Source organism: Macrotis lagotis, chromosome X (genome assembly GCF_037893015.1).
Source record: "Macrotis lagotis isolate mMagLag1 chromosome X, bilby.v1.9.chrom.fasta, whole genome shotgun sequence".
Lineage (NCBI taxonomy): Eukaryota > Metazoa > Chordata > Mammalia > Peramelemorphia > Peramelidae > Macrotis > Macrotis lagotis.
The window spans coordinates 685,988,031-686,006,730 of record NC_133666.1 but is presented as its reverse complement, the minus strand read 5'-3'; the positions used below and the strand labels follow the sequence as shown (position 1 = coordinate 686,006,730).

General features: G+C 46.2%; 1 protein-coding gene across 1 annotated transcript in view; it reads right to left on the bottom strand.

Annotated features, from left to right (window-relative positions):
• MYO18B (myosin XVIIIB) overlaps positions 1-18,700 on the bottom strand; it is a 362,548-nt gene that overhangs the window by 309,042 nt on the left and 34,806 nt on the right. Inside the window, 2 exon segments of the mRNA XM_074206167.1 lie at positions 10,271-10,334; positions 18,354-18,454. Coding sequence (XP_074062268.1) covers positions 10,271-10,334; positions 18,354-18,454 — 165 coding nt within the window.

Genomic DNA, 18,700 nt, shown 5'->3' with positions numbered 1-18,700 from the left:
GACAGAGACAGAGAGAAACAGAGACAGAGAGAGACGCAGAGAGAGAATGACAGAGACTGAGACAGAGAGAGACAGAGAAAGAGGAAAGAGGGGAGAAGGAGGGAGGGAGAATAAGGAGAGAGGGGGAGGGAGAGAGAGAGAGAGAGAGAGAGAGAGAGAGAGAGAGAGAGAGAGAGAGAGAGAGAGAGAGGAGAGAGAGATGGAGGGATGGAGGTGCAGGGGAGGATGGAGTGAGGAAGTTCTTTTCTCCCTCAATGGCCCCTCACTTATGGGGTGACCTTAAACAAGTCCATTTCCTCCAGGCAGCTGCTGGTCCCTGCACTAACAAAATGCAGCCCCCCACCTTCTCCAGATTGTCTGGGAGGATGAATGACTTTCAGTCCAAATACACACAACTCACCATTGTGAGAAAAAAAAAAGCCAGGGAAGGGTAGGCAGGATCTGCACCATCTTTGTCTTCCCAGAGCTCAGACCAATCTCCAAGGGTTTGCTGAGCCAGGTGATGTGTGACCGGATCTAGCAAAGATGCTGGGGGAGGGGGGAAGGAGTGCCGGGATGCAGACAAGTGTAAGGGATGGCCCTTGCCCAGCCTAGCCTGTGCTTTCTGTCTCATCTGGGAGACAGATCAAATAAATAGAAAGTCCAGAAAGATGTGATATAAAACAGAGTTAAAGTGAACCAATCAACAGCATACATTGGGTGTCCTCTATTACCAATTCTGTATTGAGTTCAGGATGCAATGACCTGGTGCAGTGCAAAAAGGATCTGGGTTCGAATCCTAACTCATCAATAATCCACCTGGGTGACCTTAGACAAATCACAAGAACCCCGGAAGCTTTGAATTCCTCATCTGTCCCAGCCTGACCCCTTCCTGGTGTTCCTGACTTCCCAGAACATTTCCTTCCCCTCAACACCCTGCCATTCAGCACTCATCTTCTTGCAGCTCCTCTTTAATGACATCTGTTTCCTGACTCCACACATTTGCACTGGCTGCTCCCCCCACCTGAAATGCCTTCCCTCCTCATCATTTGACTTACCTGACTTTCTTCAGGGCTAGAACCTTTCCCAATCCTTCCCCTCCTCTCTGCCTCCCCACTGCCCATGCCCAGATCACCGTCTATCTCTCCACTTTGGATCTGATGTGCACCCCATTGCCATCTCCCTCATTAGAGCATCAGCTCTTTGAGGGCAAGGGCCCTGCTTTTGCAGTGCCTATCACCCAATAATCCACTTTAAGTAGATTTCAGTTGTGTCTGACTCTTCACGACCCCATTTGGGGGGTTTTCCTGGCAAAGATACTTGAATGGTTTTCTTTTTCCTTCTCCAGCTCATTTTATAGCTGACAAATCTAAGGCAAATAGGGATAAATGACTTGTCCAGGATCATACAGCTAGCAAGTAGAATTAAACTCCAGTTTTCCTGACTCCAGGTTCTAGCTATTGTGCCTCTCAGCAGCCCTTATGAAAACATAAGCACTCCAGAGCAGTGGAAAAGAATGTTGATCCCAATCAGAAGAACTGGGTTTGAATCCTGTTGCCATGAAAGGTAGTAAGCACCCCATCATTGGGGGTATGCAATTCCTGGGTTGGCATATTGTAGAGGAAATTCTAGATCTTGGTTATCTTCTAAAGTCCCTCTTCATTTCGGCCACTAAGAATTCATAACTTCCTTCAAGGCTTAACTCAAATGCACCTCCTAAGGGATGCCCATCCTGATTCCCACAAGTACTAATACTATCCCCAAAAGATTTCCTTTGTACTTAGCGAAAGGAACTGAACCTGGTTTTCACTGTTAGAGTGAACTCCTTAGAAAGAAAAGTCTCTCTGCAGATCCTGGTGAGCACATAACCTGCATTCCATAGCTTTAGGGAGCTTTAAGGACCACCGAGAGGTGTGACTGACCTAGGGTCACACAGTCAGTAATATTAGAGGCAAAATTAGAATCCAGGACTTCATGAGCCTGGAGTTAGATCAGATTCATCAGCCCATTCTGCTTCTCTTATTTTGTATATTTACGATTACTTTATCTAAATTTGATTTTTACTTCTCTGTATGCATGTAGCTTCTTTACATCTCCCCCACCAAATAGAAGGTAAGCTCTCTGAGGGCAGGAGGGTTTTGGATTCACCATTAGGAGCAGGGTGAGCACACTGTGGATGCTTAATAAATGCTCATTGAATTAAAATGTCACATGGTAGGTGCTTAATAAGTGCTCAGTGAATTAAATGTTTTAAATGGTGATGTGAATCCTCATCTATGGGGTAGGTAAACCTCCCAAAGAGTAGGCCAATCCCAGAGGCATTAGGGTGGACAGGATGCGAGCAGCAAGGGCCAGAGAAGCTAGACACTTCCTCTGGCGGCCCACCCAGCCAGAGAGACCCACAGCTTAGTGGAGCTGCCTTGTCCCCTTCCCACAATTCTAGACCGGAGAGTTTTCCATCTGGAATAAGAGGGGAAGAGAATTTAGAGCTGAAAGAGACCCTGGAGGTCAGGTGGTCCCAGAACCATAGTCAGCCCTGAGCTGGAAGGAGCCTTCTGAGGCTCAACCCAACCAAGAGTCCTCTCCACACTCTCCCTGATAAGTGAATATTCAATCCCTGTTTGGTGACCTCCAGCGATGGGAAATTCTCTCCCTGCAAAGACTCTTGGTCTACACTGGCATCCATCTCAGAAGCCTTAATTTGCCTCTTTTCTTCCCCTTGTTCTTAGTTCAGAACTTTGCTCCAAGTCCCTCTGTTTTTACAGATAAGGAAAATGAGGCCCGGAGAAAGTACAAGGATTGCTCCAAAGGGGATACAAGTCAGACAACCAAGTCAGCAGCAGAGTGGAGAGTAGAACCCAGGTCTTTCAGCTCAGTTCCATTCCCAGGAAACTGAGGCCACAGAGGCTTTAATTAAGTGGCTTGAACAAATTCCACCCCCTCCAACTTCAAATTTAACAGCTTTTCCACTTCCTCCAAGGTGCTCACTCTCAAAACTTCCATCTTACCTGGCAGACCCATTGCCCCTAAGAACCCCAACTTCTCTCCCTGAGTCCTCCCCATATCATAAGACTCCACCAGGCCCCCGTGGGCATTTCAGTCCCCCCTTCCTGCCCCCTCCCCATCTCTGTTTCTGCTATTACTGGAACCCCCCTCCGCCCTTGGATCCAGAGACCAAGCCCATTGCTCCAAAATTGATAACTATGAAAAATAAATTATTGACAAGAAGAGAATAATATGAAGGTTTTGTGATTTCAAAGGCTGCTGGGGCCTCAGCAGCTTGGAAATAACTTCCATTTAAAAGCTGATATGTTCTGAGCGGCAAGGCCCTAATGTGAGTATTGGAAGAAATAAATAATAAGAAAGACAGGCCAGGCCAGAGGAGGATGTGGGTCCAACCTGGGAACCAGGCCTTGCTGCCTTTTCTTCAGGTGAAGGCCAGGTGGATATATGGCCCATCCCATATGCCCTGGGCTTGTTCTCTCCAGACTCCCCCTCCCCAGTTCAAGATGGTCTCTCAATGAGCCTGGGATTAGGACTCCCTGGGGATTTGAGGTCCACCAACTTTGTAATGTGTCTCCAAATTGGCTGCACTCCAAGGAGCTGCTAATCCCTGGATTAGAGGTCCCCTGTTGCTTGGGATGGCATCAGTGCCTTATTGTGACCCTCATGGGAATCCTCACTGGTAGTGACTTTTCAGAGACTCCACTAGCCCTCAGATGTTCACTCTGGGACCTCAGTAGACCTCTAGAACCATGAAATTCGTCAGTCACTAGGGTCAGGACATGGGTCAGCAGTGGAAGGCACCACACCAGAGCAGGAAACCTCAGATAATAGCTAGCTGACATTTCTATAGTGCTCTAGGGTTTGCAAAGTTTTCTAAATATATTATCTCATTGTTAGCCTCACCACAACCCTGGAAGGTTGGCGCTGGAGTTATATCCATTTTACAAGTGAGAAAGATGGAGGCAGACGGAGGGTAAGTGACTTGCCTAGGGTCACACAGCCAGGAAGTATCTGAAACTAGATGTGAACTCAGATCTTCCTGCTTCAGGTAATAAGGTGGCATAGGACAGTTGCCTACAGGACAGGTGGCAGTGGTTAGGAAATTGGACTAGAATCAGGAAAGCCTGAGTTTAAAGTTGATCTCAGCCACTTATCACTTCTGTGATCCCAAGTCACTTTACTACAGCAGTTTCCTGACCCGTAAAATGGCATATTTTTTACTTACTTAAGGCAATGGGGTTAAGTGGTTTGCCCAAGGGCACACAGCTAGGCAATTATTAATTGTCCAATGCCTGATTTGAACTCAAATCCTCCTGACTCAGGGCCAGTACAGTGGATTGAGGGAGTGAGGAGGACAGGAGCTCGAATCCAGTCTCAGACACTTGATGTTCACTAGCTGGGTGACCTTGGGCAAGTCACTTAACCCTGATTGCCTCACATCCAGGACCATCTCCTGGCATCCTGATTTATATCTGGCCACTGAATCCAGATGACTCTGGAGGAGAGAGAGTGAGACTGGTGACTTAGCACGGCACCCCCTCACTCCAATCCAATTCATGTGCTTGTCATGGCATCACCTCCCCAATGGCATGGGTCTTCTTTGAGAATGAAGGACAATCATCATCAAAATGGGAGACAATAAAGGCACCTACAGTTGAGGGCTATTGTGAGAATCAGAGGCATTAGTATATATAAAATACTCAATAGATATGTTATAACTAGGAAATATTTCTGGAATCTTCACCTCTTTTCTTCTGCAAATCTGACCTATCCTCCAATGGGTTGGTCTCAAGTAACCCTAACCTGCCTACTCCCACCTACAATGAACCATCCTTACTAAGAATTCTTCATGGAACACTCTAAATTGATGTGCTGATGCAAGAACAGTGTCATAGAAGGGATGTTGAGGCATTTGTTTCTAGTCCCAGCTCTGCTGCCTCTGACCAGCTGCATGACCTTGGGGTGTCCTCTCTGGGCTTCAGATCCTTGCTCACAGAATGGTGGAATCTCCGATGTGGAAGGGACCTCCCTACTGATCTCATCCCTACCTCAATTTGCCTCTCTGACACTTCTACTCATTGCTCCTATTTCAACCCTCTGGGGTCAAATAGAATGAATCTAATCTTTATTCTTCATTCTATGAGTGGGAAACTGGATTTTATCTCATTTGAGCCTCCCAACAACCTCCTAAGTTGAGTACCATAGGTATCATCAAGTCAATTTTACAGATGAAGAAGCCGGGCACTTGCCCCCAGCCAAATAGCAAAGGCTGCATTCTCTTTTTCTACTCAAAAACAACAGGAACAGTAAATAATAACCCTCTGGATGATACAAATGAGTCCACATGTCAGGATGAGTTAAGTAAAGTGCAAAAATTCTAGCTTGGGGTTGGAAGCATGAGCTTGACAGCTTTGAAAAAGCTAGGATTGTTTCTGCTCATAAAGGTAACCTGATCCACCAAGGGAGGTTGTACAAAGAAAAAAGAAATTTTCATTTCAAAATGAAGGCATCGGAGAGGAGTAGGGCCCCCTGCACAAGGTAGCAGGAGAAAGGAATGTGAGGAAAGGATCGAATTTAGAGCAGGAAGGGGACTAGGGGTTCAGCAGGTCACCTGTGCCCTAGAAAGAAACTCAACTTCAGTATCCCTAAGAGATGACCATTGAGGTCCAGGAATGGGGGGCTCCTTGCAACTCAAGTCAACTTGATTCCTTTTCCTGATTGCCCTTTAGACACCTAAAAATGAGCTCCTTTCCCCTCTATATTCTCTTCTCCAGTTACACATCACCAGTTCCTTCCCCTGATTCTCAAAGGACATGGTCTCATTCTCAAAGCCCAATAGTAAGAGCACTAGAATCTGGTTTTTGCAAGGCAATGGGGTTAAGTGGCTTGCCCAAGGCCACACAGCTAGGTCATTAATAAGCGTCTGAGGTTAGATTTGAACTCAGGTCCTCCTGACTCCAGGGCCAGTGCACTAGTCAATGTGCCACCTAGCTGCCCCAAGAGCACTAACATCCGAAAACCCATTCAAATCCCATCTCCGATCCTTCTGACTTGGGTTACCCAAAATAAGTCTCTTACTATCTCTTGGCTTCCACTCCTTCAGTACATCTCTTGTCTTGGGGTCTGGATTCTAAGCTTGTCTTAATGTACCCTAAGACTCCAGAGTCCCTCAAACATGTGCTTGGGGCAGCTAGATGGCATAATGGAAAACCCACTGACCCTGGAGTCAGGAGGAGCTGAGTTCAAATCCAGCCTCACACACTTAATACTTACTTAGCTGTGTGATCTTGAGCAAGTCACTTAACCCCATTGCTTTTCAAAAACAGAAGACAAAAAAATATCACGCCACTTTTTACCTTTCTCAAAAGAAAACTGTACTTTGGTAACTCCATTCTTGACGTTTTCTTGGTGTCCCAGCCAATTTGATTCATCAAAGATAGCGGGCCATAGACTCTAGGCCACCTCACCATAACAAAGAATGAAATGGGCTCTTTATACTGTAAAGGAAACAGTCCAGCACTGTTTCATCTCTTATCTGCACATGACTAAATGGTAATTACATGGATTATGATCCTGTCTGGTTCCGGTATGACTGTCAAGGAATCAGAGACAAGACTCTGCTGCTCGTTCCTCAAAGAACCTTCCTGCCAGAAGGAAAGAGGGAGGTCACTTAGTCCAAGCAGATGGCATGGGGCTGAGGGCCATAGGAGGTAGGCAGGTAAGGAGGTCAAAAATCACCTTCAATGTTCTTTTAGCAGCTCCTTCCAGTACCCCCAGCTCCCCTCACCCTGGATTTCAGGAAAGCCATCTTTGGGAGGGATCCAAAGTTTCATTCCTTTATGAACCTTGTCCTAGGTTTTGCCAGAATCTAGGACCCTGGAATCTCAGGATCCATCATGGTCTCAGCACACAAGAGTGGGTCTGGGGGAGCTAGAGATAGAAGGCAACCTCCCTGACGAGTGCTTTCAAACCTAGTCCTATGGCCATGGTCTCTGTGAAAAGAAAGCGTGTGGACCTGGATACCGAGAATGATTAATGAAACAAGGTGGATCAGTCAAACCCCCCAGTTCCGCCTCCAGCAGGGCCCCCAGGGACCCTCTGCTCATGAAGGCTAATTCATCTCAGTTTGATGAATAGCTCTATAATGAAGATAAAATATGAGATGTTATCAATAGTTGGCATGCCTGTGTGGGGCCCTCATCCCTCGTTTCTGACTGCACGTGTGGGGTCCCCGGGCAGGTTTGTAACAGATAGCTTTGTTCCAACCCACCCAACCCCCTTCTAGGAATAAAGAGCAGATGAGGAGACAAATCCTCCCCCAAATCTTAAAGCTACTCCAAGTTGCCAAAGTACAGCCTAGAGTCAGGGAGGCTCCAGGGACCTCAGAGGTCATGTCCGCTAGCCTCTACTGGAAACTGATCCTTAAAAAGGCAGAACTACTAGACAATGTCTCAGGTGTGTCTCACCTGGTATGAACCCTCTTCATAAACTGAGCACTCTAGGCCACACTGATCTCTCACGCACTCACCATAATGACCTCCGAAAGCCGTTATCCTAGAGAGGAAGACACGCAGAACTTGGGAGTCAGGAGACATGGATTCTAATCTTTCTCGATTTTGTGACCTCAGCCCAGTCTCCTGATCTCAACCTTTGTTTTCTCCCTGGTAACATTTGCTCCTATTTGCTTTTCTTTGGATAGGTCCCCTGTTTTGAGGCAAGGACTTTGAAAACCATAAGGTTCTTTCTTTTGGGCAAGGCAACAAGATTAAGTGACTTGCCCAAGGTCACACCAATAGGTCATTATTTAGTATCTGAGGTCAGATTTGAACTCGAGCTCTCCTGACTCCGCTATACTCCACCTAGCTGCCCCCAACCATAAGGTTCTATAGAAGAAATGATTTCTTATTCTCCACACCACTCCACATGGATGCATATTAAATCATTTGATCTGTTTTCTGTGTATTCTCACATTCAATAAACATCCATTAAACATCTATAACATACAAGTTACTCTGTCTAGACCAGGGTTCTTAACCTGTGGTCAGTGACTTTTGGAAAAAGAATAACTATTCTAATAGTAACAAGAATTTGTTTCCTTCATACTCCCATGAATTTTAGCCCCGTTTGCAGCAGGCTGCCCAAGGGGTCCGTACATAAAGAACGTTAAGAACCCCTGGCTTAGGGGTGCTTAGATGGACAGCAAAGGATAAAGCACCTGCCTGGAGTCAGGGGGACCTGAGTTCAAAGCCAATCTCAGACACTTACTAGCTGTGTTACCCTGGACAAGTCTCTTAACCCTGATTGTCAAAACAAACTAAAAAACCATGACTTAAATGCTAGAGGTACAAAGGCAGTCAAAATAGAACCCCTATTCTCAAGGATCTTACATTCTTCCTGGGCAAAGGAACAGGTCCACAAGGAAGTATAATACCAATGTAAATGTGACAGGGCAAAGGAAAGAATCAAAGAATCCTTGGAAATACCAAGAAAGAAGATAATACCATCTGCCGGGAGGCACAGGGTACACCCCCTGGGTTGACTCATAGAAGGCTTCATGGAAGAAGTCACAATTGACCTGATTCTTGGAAGAAAAGGAGGAAAGGAACTAGGTTTTGTAGATTGTCTGTGTCCCCCCATAGGGCCTTGTATACAGTAGGTGCTCAATAAATGTTGATCAAGTGAGTGTTCCTCATTTAAATGATACTAGCGCAAGACATGCAAGTGAACAAGTGAACTTGGCCATGGGTAAGGGCTGTTCAAATTTCCACACAAGTTTTTCCACATCTACAGTGAGTCCTGGGGTGGGGGTGGGGTGCCTGAAGATGTCCAAGTTCTGAAATCTATTTGGACTACCTACAATAATCTCCTCCTTCTTTTGAGAGCTGCCCAAATATCATTCCTCTGTGAAACCTATCTCGACCACTCCAACCAATAGCACCAATCTCTTTTCTGCCGAATAGGAATTCCTATCCTCAATCAATAAGAGGCAACCCAAAATAGTCCTGAGTTTCCTATCAAAAGACCCACATACAAGCCCTGATTGCCATTTATGAGCTGTGTAACCTTGGGCAAGTCATTTCTCTCTCTTTCTTCCTCTATCAAAGAAGGCATTTGGAATCTTCAAATGCCTTTCCAGTTCTAACATGCTATCATCTCATGATCCTAGCATGAAGGAAGCCCAGGACCCTTTGTGTTTATTTTAGTGTTTCATCTCCCTACCCTTATCCCCAAGGCACTGGCAACACGCTTTACAAATGGCATTTTCTTTTATACTCACAATAAATTTGCAAGATATATAGTGTAGGCATTATCAGCACCATTTTAAGAATCATAGCTACAGTACTGGATGGAACCTCTGAGGCCAACTCGTCCAAGCCCCTCACTTTAGAGAGGAAAAGCTAAGAAATACAAAGGTTCCATGAGCTGCCCACAGTCACTCAGAGAGGAAACACCCAAGGACGACTTGAATGCAGATCCTCTGACTAGTGTTAGCATCTTCCCTTTGTAGCACCTCTATACATGTACCACACAGAGACCAAGGGTGGGCCCTGACACCAAAGTCGCTGGCTTTGGGTTCAGGGGGACTCTGATTCCTCCTGCAGGAGCCTAACCATGCCTGTAAGGACAGGCTTTTCCCTGCATCTCTTAGAGAAACTGAAGCTCCGAGAAGTGAGCAAAGCAGCTCAATCAAGGCAAATTTAAAGGTATCTAAGGAAAAATACCCTTTCAATAAGTCGCATTTCAAAGTGGGATGCTCTGGGCTCCTTCCAGTAGCTAAAGTTCCATGCTTTCTGATCTGGTAACTTGGGCAGGGTCAAGACCAGCCTCTTTTGATTCTAATTCTATTCAGTTTACTACGGTAAGCATTTATTAAGACCCCAGGCCTTTCAAAAGGGATAGAGGACCAAAAATGAAGCTATCTTTGTCTTCCAAAAGCTTCCATCTCCTGGCAAGAAGCCAGTGTTCTTCCCCTACCCCAATACACATACACACAAACACACAAATGTGCACACACACACACATACACACACACACACACACACACACACACACACACACACACACACACACACACACAGAGTTCTAAGTAGAAACGGCACCAACAAATATTTGACTTTCATGAGATTCCAAGCCTGCCACAGACTTCCTACTCAGCCCATCTGCCAAAGCCGAGGGAAAGCTGAGGAAAAGTAACCACCACCCTCCTTTCTTCCCACTCAACCCTCCTCTCCCTATACCCCCACCTCTCCTGAAGAAAGGAGGCATCTGGCTGGCATCGCCTTACCTTGGCCCACACGCCCATGCCAAAGGAGTGATTTTCTGCCATCTGGTGCAAGTAAAGTTCCGTCCTAAAACATGGATGGGAGAAAGGAGATGTGATTTCACAACCTTACAAGTTTGGTCTTGTGAGAAGAATTTCTGTCCAAATACCATACTGACCATCTCTACCTATGAGAGTACTTGGAACCTTTAAAGTGATCCACCCCAACATCTGGGAGACAATTAATTTCAAATGCAAGCCCAGAGAGGGCCTGCACTGCGGTGCTTTCTTTGTGAGCTGAGTCTTCTTGGACTCATCTATATGTCATTTATTCTTTCTTCATTCATGCCATTCTGTCCCAAGGGCTGAGCCTTTGAAAACTTGTCAAGTAAGTGTGGGATCTTGGGTCCTGGATTCTTGTCCTGGTTCTGTCGCTGAGTAGCTCATAGCAAGTCTTTCATAAATGCTAGTAGCCTAACTGACTTTATTGAACATACTTTCTCTCTCCAGGCCTCAGTTTACTTATCAGTTAAATGGGGGGTTGGACTAGATCTGCTCTTCCAGACTCATTGTTGGTGCCCCGGCATTTGGTCACATTTGACTCTCCATGACCCCATAGACCATCACACTCTAAACCCTCCATACTGTCCGTGGGGTTTTCTTGGCAAAGATACTACAGCAGTTGGCCATGGCCTTCTCCAGTGGCATACCTTTTGTCAGCACTCTCAACAATGACCCATCCATCTTCGGTTACACTGCATGGCATAGCTCATAGTTTCATTGAGTCACACAAGCCCCTCCACCAAAACAAGATGGTGGGGCTTCTGTATACTTTAATTATAAGCCAATAGACTAAAAAGAAGGTTTTGGTTGATATAGCAGCAATTAAGATGGTTTAGTCCATAGTCCTCCAAGGGAGTTCAAAAGGTTTAGAATTAGGAGAGGTCTTGGAGATCATCTAATGCTCATTTTGCTGGTAAGAAAACTGAGGACTTGTGTGACTTTCCTAAGGTCACACCAGTAGAAAGAAGGATAATGGAACTGAAACTTAAGTCCTCTAGCCTCTGATTCCATGTCCAAGGCCCTTCCCATTGAATCCCAAGGCCTAAGATCCAATAAAGACCTTGGATCCAGTTACTGTACCACTCACTCTTGAGTCTTTTCCCAGGGGCAATCTCCCTCTAGTTCCCAAGAAACAATTTTGGAGAGTGGGGAGAGAAAGTGAAAAGGGGGACATGAAGAAGGAGGATTAGGAGGCAGTTAAAATAAGGACTTCGGAGACACAAATCCTTTATTTTACAGAAGGGAAACTGAGACCTGGGGAGATTAAGGGATTTGGAGTCAGAGGATTATGATCTGGGCCCAGGACACCGATTCCATGGCCACCAGCCAGGCCAGAATGGAGGAAGGCACACCTGAGACCTCCAACCCTGGGGCAAGAGATATCTTGGCATCATAGACTGAGAGCATCTGTGGTGGACAGGCTGGCAGACTCTGGGCCATGAATTTGATAACTGCATTGTAACATAATTGGCTCCTTTTGTAAGCCTAATTGTATTATTTTATGTATTTAAGAACATCATTCTGAGAAGGACCCATGGGTTTTGTCAGACTGACTGTTGAGGGAGCCATACCAATCAAAAGGTGAAGAATGTGCTCTATATCCTTTCCAGAGATGGAAATTGAGGTCAAAATAGTCAAATGATATGGGACCATGGACACAAAGAAACTTAAGAGACCCTGTCATCTAACCTCTTCATATTTTCAGAGAGGGAAACTGAGGCCCATAATGGTTAAATGATAGGGGGACATAGTCACAGAGAAACTTGGAGATCCTTCCCTCTTCATAGTTGCAGAGAGGGAAATTGAGGCCCAGAGAGGGGATATGATCTGCCTAAAGGCATATAGGGAATAGTAAGAGGCAGGGGCTGAATTGTAGCTTGAGTTTTGCCCCTAATGCTTTCCAATGAACCCCACATCCTTGCCTCTGTTTTCCAGAGTGACAAGATGTTAAGCTCACCATCAGGTGAGTCTCCCTCCACTCTGACTGGGCTGGCCTCCTGAGACACCCTCTCTAGTGCCTGTGGGGTGGGCTGGCACACTGGGCCCAAGCCCAAGCTGGGAGCTCCTGAGGTCTGCCTCTGGTTGCTCCTTCCCCTTGAAAGCCCACTTTGTTTCCTCTCTCAATGAGGATGCTGCAGCTTCCGCTCCCACTCAGGGCTCTGTTGTGTTAGCAGACAATAGACCAGCCTCAAAGGCCAGGAAATCCAGGCTGCTGAGAGTGTGGAGGAGGAAAATGGAGGGGAGGAGGGAGGGCTTGGGAGGAAGGCTCATCCGTGGAGGCTCAGCTCCCTCTTCAGGCCTGCCCAGCACCACACCGGCCTTCCCTTCTCCCTTGCATTCAGCCTTCCCTCAGGGGTCCCCACAGCCTTCAGCCTTCACCCTCCCTGGCTGGAGCTGGCCACAGCCCAGAGTCTGCCAGCTTGCCCACCACAGATGCTCGGAGGACAAAAGGATCCTTGAAGGGGGGGGGGCACCCTTTTCCATCCCTGTCAGTAAACCCTGACTGCCCAGGCTTCCTCCGTTATTAGACAGTCTTTATGCTGGGGCTCCAAGGGGCCAGGACCCCCTGAAGGTTGGACCACAGAGCCAGGGGCCAAAGCAAACATGGCCAGCAACGGAAATGGACTCCTAATGTGCCCCAGAGCAGGGACCTCAGCCAAGGGGATGAGGCTAACAGGAAGGAAAAGTGTTCTCTGTGAACAACCTTCCCAAGGCAGACCAAATGGTTTTACCTTAGAAGAGAGAGTGCTAGAGGGGCAGGTGGAGGGTGCAGTAGATAGAAGATGGTCCTAGAGGACCTGAGTTCAAATCCAACCTCAGATACTTAATAATTACCTAGCTGTGTGACCTTGGACAAGTCACTTAACCCCATCACCTTAAATATTTTTTTAAAAAAGAGAGAGTGCTAGAACTGGGAAGGACCTTAGAACATAGAATATCAGAATTGAGAAGGGTCTTAGAACAGGGGGTGTCAGAGAGAGGAGGGGGTCTTAGAGGAAAGGATGTCAGAACTGGGAAGGGCCTTAGAAAATAGAATATCAGAGATGGAAAGGAGCTTAGAATAAGAGATGTCAGAGCTGGGAGTGAGCTAGAATAGAGAATATCAGAGTTAGGAAGGACCTAGAACAGAGAATGTTAGAGCTGGACACTTAGAAGAAGGGATGTTAGAGCTAGGAGAGACCTTAAACAGGATGTCAGAGCTGGGAGGGGTCTTAGAACAGGGAAAGTCAGAGCTGGGAGGGGTCTTAGAACAGGGGCTGCCACAGCTGGGAGGGGTCTTATATGGGATGTCAGAGCTGGGAGGAGGCAGCACAGAGATCTGGACAAAAAGTCAGAAGACATGAATTCAAATCCCACTGGAGCACTTAAAAGCTGTGTGACCTCTGGGCCCTGGTATCCACGCTTATAAAATGAGGGGTTGAATTCAACCTCGGTCTCATTGGCATTTCTGTATCTTAGAATGGTGTCTGCAGTGGAAACCACCTTAGCAATCACGTCACTGTTGACAGTGAGGGGGACAGAATCCATAGCCAGTCCATGACAGTCAGGGGGAGAGCTCCGAGGCCCTTCCCATGACTTCTAGGGTCTTGGAAGGAAGCCTTTGTCCTTCCCTCTGTCCCTTTTGGTCTCAGTTCCCCTCATGCTGCCCATCACATCCTTAAATCTTGTTTTCTCATCATTTAAGCCAATCTTTGAACTCAAATGAGGAGGTGAGGGAGTGACCTTGGAGACATTAATTAGCCTCATTTATGTACACATCTTTCCAACTAGATGAGGAAGTCTGAGGACTGGTATCCAGTCTTCAGCTTTCCCACATCCCCCAACCCTCCTCAGGACCTGCTCAAGATAATAAATACACTCATATCTCTTAAGTTTTATGACTTACAAGGCACTTATCTTAAAACAATTCCATGAGGAAGGTGGTACAAGGATTATTATTCCAAGTTTACTGTTAAGGAAACTGAGACCCCAGAATGGTTCAGTGACTCACTCAACAATCATAGTAACAGAGTCAGGATTCAAACTCAGAACTTCTGATTCCAAAGTCAAGGCCCTTTCCACTGTGCTTCACTTCAGAAACAAAGATTTCCTTTCTCTAAATAGTCATTTGGAATAAAGAGTTGACCCACCAGAGGCAGACTGAGGTCTCCCCTATGTGGTGCTGACTTTTGACCATGGAAAAAGTCCAAACTCCCTCAGAGAAGTTGACATCTGCCTGGCACATTAGATAGAGCACAGGATAGAGAGTGAAGGGACCTGAGTTCAAATCACAGTTTCAAATATTACCACCAGTTTGAAGTGGGCAAGTCATTTCCTCTTTGTGAGTCTCAGTTTTCTCATCTGTAAAATGAAGGGGCTGCCTCAGATGACCTCTGAGGTCCCTCCTAGATCCAAATTCTGTGATTCTTTGGAGAAAGCAAGTTCCTGGTGAACCTTTGACAAGCATGGACCTATCTCCTTGTGTAGACAAGCATCCGGAATCTTGCTTTTCTCACAACCTCAATGACCTCCTCTGGGAAGTTTCTGGGACAGGATGAAATGGGATGGTAACATTTAATTGAGATCAGTTGTCACGTGTTCTAATCTAAATTACTAAAAAATAGCAAATAGAAAACTACAAGATGGGGTGAAGAAATGAACCCCGGCTCTATGAGAAGACAGAATCCCTTACAGCTAAGAAAGGAAATGGACAAATGGAGAGACAGTTCCAGGGCCCCCCAGGCCCATTGATAAGGAAGTCTCTCCCACACTGGGCAAAAGCTGGGACCCTAATGTCACTCCAAGCCCCCTAAGGAAATCCTCTCCTTGTCCCATGTTGTCACTGGTTATTAATGCTTTAAAGGAGATAGCTTCGTTTCCATAAAATTCTTTGGGCTCCAACTTGCCCAGGAATGCTAACAGCCTCTATTAAGAATATTTTCTGGGGTGGCTAGGAGGCACAGTGGATAGAGCACTGGCCCTGGAGTCAGGAGTACCTGAATTCAAATCCAGCCTCAGACACTTAATAATTACTTAGCTGTGTGGCCTTGGGCAAGTCACTTAACCCCATTGCAAAAACCTAAAAAAAGATTATTTCCTGATGCCCTTCAACCACTTAAAAGACAACATGGTAGAAGAGAAAGAACTCTGACCTTAAGACACCAAAGTTTCCAAAAGTTAGTCAAATGACACTGAGCATGTTTCTTTAAAAGCACCTGGCTCTTGTAGTCTGAGGATCTGGATTCAAATTCTACCTCTGACATTAACTGCCTCCCTGGGCCTCACTTTCCTCCTCTGTAAAGGAAAAGTGCTACATGCAATGACTTTTAAAGGAATTTCCTGCTCTGGACCTATGATCTCTCTGAGCCTCAGTTTGCTCATCCATAAAATGGGAATGGCCAGCCCTGTACTACATGAGCTATGTTGTTCCTGCTCCCTCACTGAGGACTGACATGGATTGCCTAAGAGCCATGAGAAAGGACCAGAGAAATGCTATGACCCTCAGTCACCTTTCTCCCTTGTGTCCACCCCAGACCACACAGTGCCAGGGTCTCTGAAGTCGCCAAGAGCCTGCCAGTATCACTGGATCATAAAAATAGAGCTAGAATTAAGAGTCAAACTGTCCACCTCTTTCATTTGACAGAAAAGCTTACTGAGGTCTAAATAGGGCCATCAGTCGACAAGGACAACAAAAAGAGGTTAAAATAGTCCCTGCCCTCAATGTACTTCCATTCTCATGGAAGGTAAGTGACTTTTTCAAGATGCATATGAGAACCAATGACTAAATTCAGACTGACTCCAAACTCTTTCTTGGGCACCATGTTGCCCATCCCCAAAAAGGTTCCTTCATGATTGGTTGGTTACACCAAGAGGCAGATGGGCAAAGAGCCCTTCTTTCCCAGTTCCTAGCCCCAACCATCTGCCCTTTCACCTATTCCCCTGGAAGTCAGGATATATTTGCAAACAAATCATTTCTTTTTCATCTGGAATCTCTCCAATGTGCCTCTCCTTAGCTCAGGCACCAAATCTGCAGTCCAACTAGCTTGGGGAGATAGGCAGTTATCAAAATAGTCCTTCTGTAATCACAAACAGAGGCTCAATGCTAGAGGTCAAGAGAAGAAGGAAAAATCATTCCTAAGGTATTCGTTCCTATCACAACAAACTATTATAGCTGTATCAGAAAAAGAAACTAAATGGATGAGTACTTTCTGGGTGAATTCATCCCTGGACAGAAGAGAGTCTTCTATTGTGGGAAGCAAGGCACTTGATGAGACTGGATCATTGAGCTGGAGAAAGGTGCCTGGGTGAGGCTGTTGGGTAGGGCTCCTGATAAGGGGCTCCTAGATGAGCCATCTTCCCTATCCACAATGCTGATTACCATTTACCAAGGTCAATTTGGAGGAGCTAATAGTCTCATCAGCAATCTTTGTATGAGAGCCACAAGTCCAGGGGGGGTGGGGGTGGGATGAGGGAAGGCTACCTTCTCTGATTGGTCCTTGCTTCACGATGGGCAAGAGAGGAAAGAGGGAAGCCCCAAGTCAGCTCACCCACTAAAGGGATGAAGCTGCAGTTTGTGAGCTACTTCCATCACTTGGGGAGCAGGAGATGGGAAAGGGGAAATGAGACAGAGGAAGGGAGATGAGACAATAGTCTCTCTTATTTGAAGAGCTAATTCACTAAATGTTTCCCAAAGTACTATACTATTCCACCTTCAAAGCAGCCCTATAAGAGCACTACATCAATCACCTGGTTGGTCTGTGTGGTCTTCTTTGGCACTAAAGGACTGGTAGTAATAGTAGCGAGAGAGGTAGGGAAAGGCTATCATCCCCATTTCACAGATGAGAAGACAGAGTTCCATGAAAGACTCCATGGGAGAGACATGGTATGTTAGAGCTGAAAGGAGGCCTTCCAACAGACAGGTGGATGGTTGTTGATGATCTCTCTGTTCTCCATATACATTCATTTCCTCTATCTGGATTAATCCCCCTCCTCTGGCCCATCCCACTGGGCAAACCTATCTCTCTCACCTTCCTTAAAAACTGCCTCAAATCCCCTTCTCCAGAAAGTCTATCAGATGAATAAATTTCCTTGGGTCCCCTTGCCATGGGACATGGAATCCAGTGGATTCAGGGCCACAAGACCATTGCTGCTTATTACCTATGTTGTTTTGGGCAAATCAGTTTCCCCAACTGTGAAGTGGGCAACCAATTACCTCACAGGGGAAGTGATTTTTATGGAGTCCCAGAACCTCAAAGTTAAGGGAAACCTGAGGGGTTGGCAAGTCCCATCCACACCAGACAGAGCATTGCCTCCACAACATCCCTGACAAGCACTCCTGCAGTCTCATGTCCCACCCCCAAGTATTTCCTTATCTAAGTTCAATATCTCCAGTTACTCATCCTCATATTTGTCCAATTTGTGGCAACAATATGATCTGGTGCCTCAGAGACACAAGACCTGAATTCAAATTTCACTTTTGAAGTTTATGGCTTTTGTGATCTCAGGAAAGTCATGGTTTCTTCCTCTATAAAAATCAGAATGTATAATAATCCCATGACCTCCTCCCATATTAGGGTAGAGAACATTTTCAGTCTTGTCTTTGTATTCTGAGTACACAACCTATGGCCTGATACACAGTAGGCACTCCATAAAGGCTTATTCAATTGAATTAAATTGAACCAGATCTGAAATAGATCCAGGTCCCTGTCAGATGCTGGCATCCCATCCATGTCATCCATGGCAGACCCAAAGCACTTGCTTTGGAGCCCCAGGAATGTTGGTTCTGATGTTTCTTATTTTGGGGACCTCGGGTGGTCGCTTCATCTTTCACAGCCTTGGTTCTGCTTTACAATGAACGGTCTGGACCAGATGACCTCAAAGAACAGAGACCTTGGGAAGTTTAGGCTCCCCATGATCTCCATCAATAGGGAACCCTTCCTTTCAGGGAAACAGCAGACATTCAGGGCTTAAAGGAGTGTCCAAGAACAAAGCACCCACTCCCCAGAGCAGGATCCCTAGCTCGCTGTTGTCCCCTTGCCCTGGGACTCCACCTGTGGGATCTTACCGGCTTTCAAGGTCCAGCCCTGCCAACATCTGGGAGAAAACAGCAAAGTTTCCCTCCCCTTCTGGCCGCTGGGCCACTCGAATCTTTTCCATGAGCATGGTCTACAGAGATGGAGGAGAGAGAAATAGAAGAGAGTCAGAAACAGAGATTTGAACTCAGCATCATTCCCATGACCTTTCAAGGTTCAAATGCCCATTACATGGGAAAATAAGACACTGAATTGCTAATGGGGTTGAACCACCTGGACTGCATCCTAGCAAGTGGGAGACATAGGTAGAGAAGAAGACAGACCACCTTGATCTATGCTTTCTACCAAGTGGGTAAACAACAGCCTCCACAGTAGATGG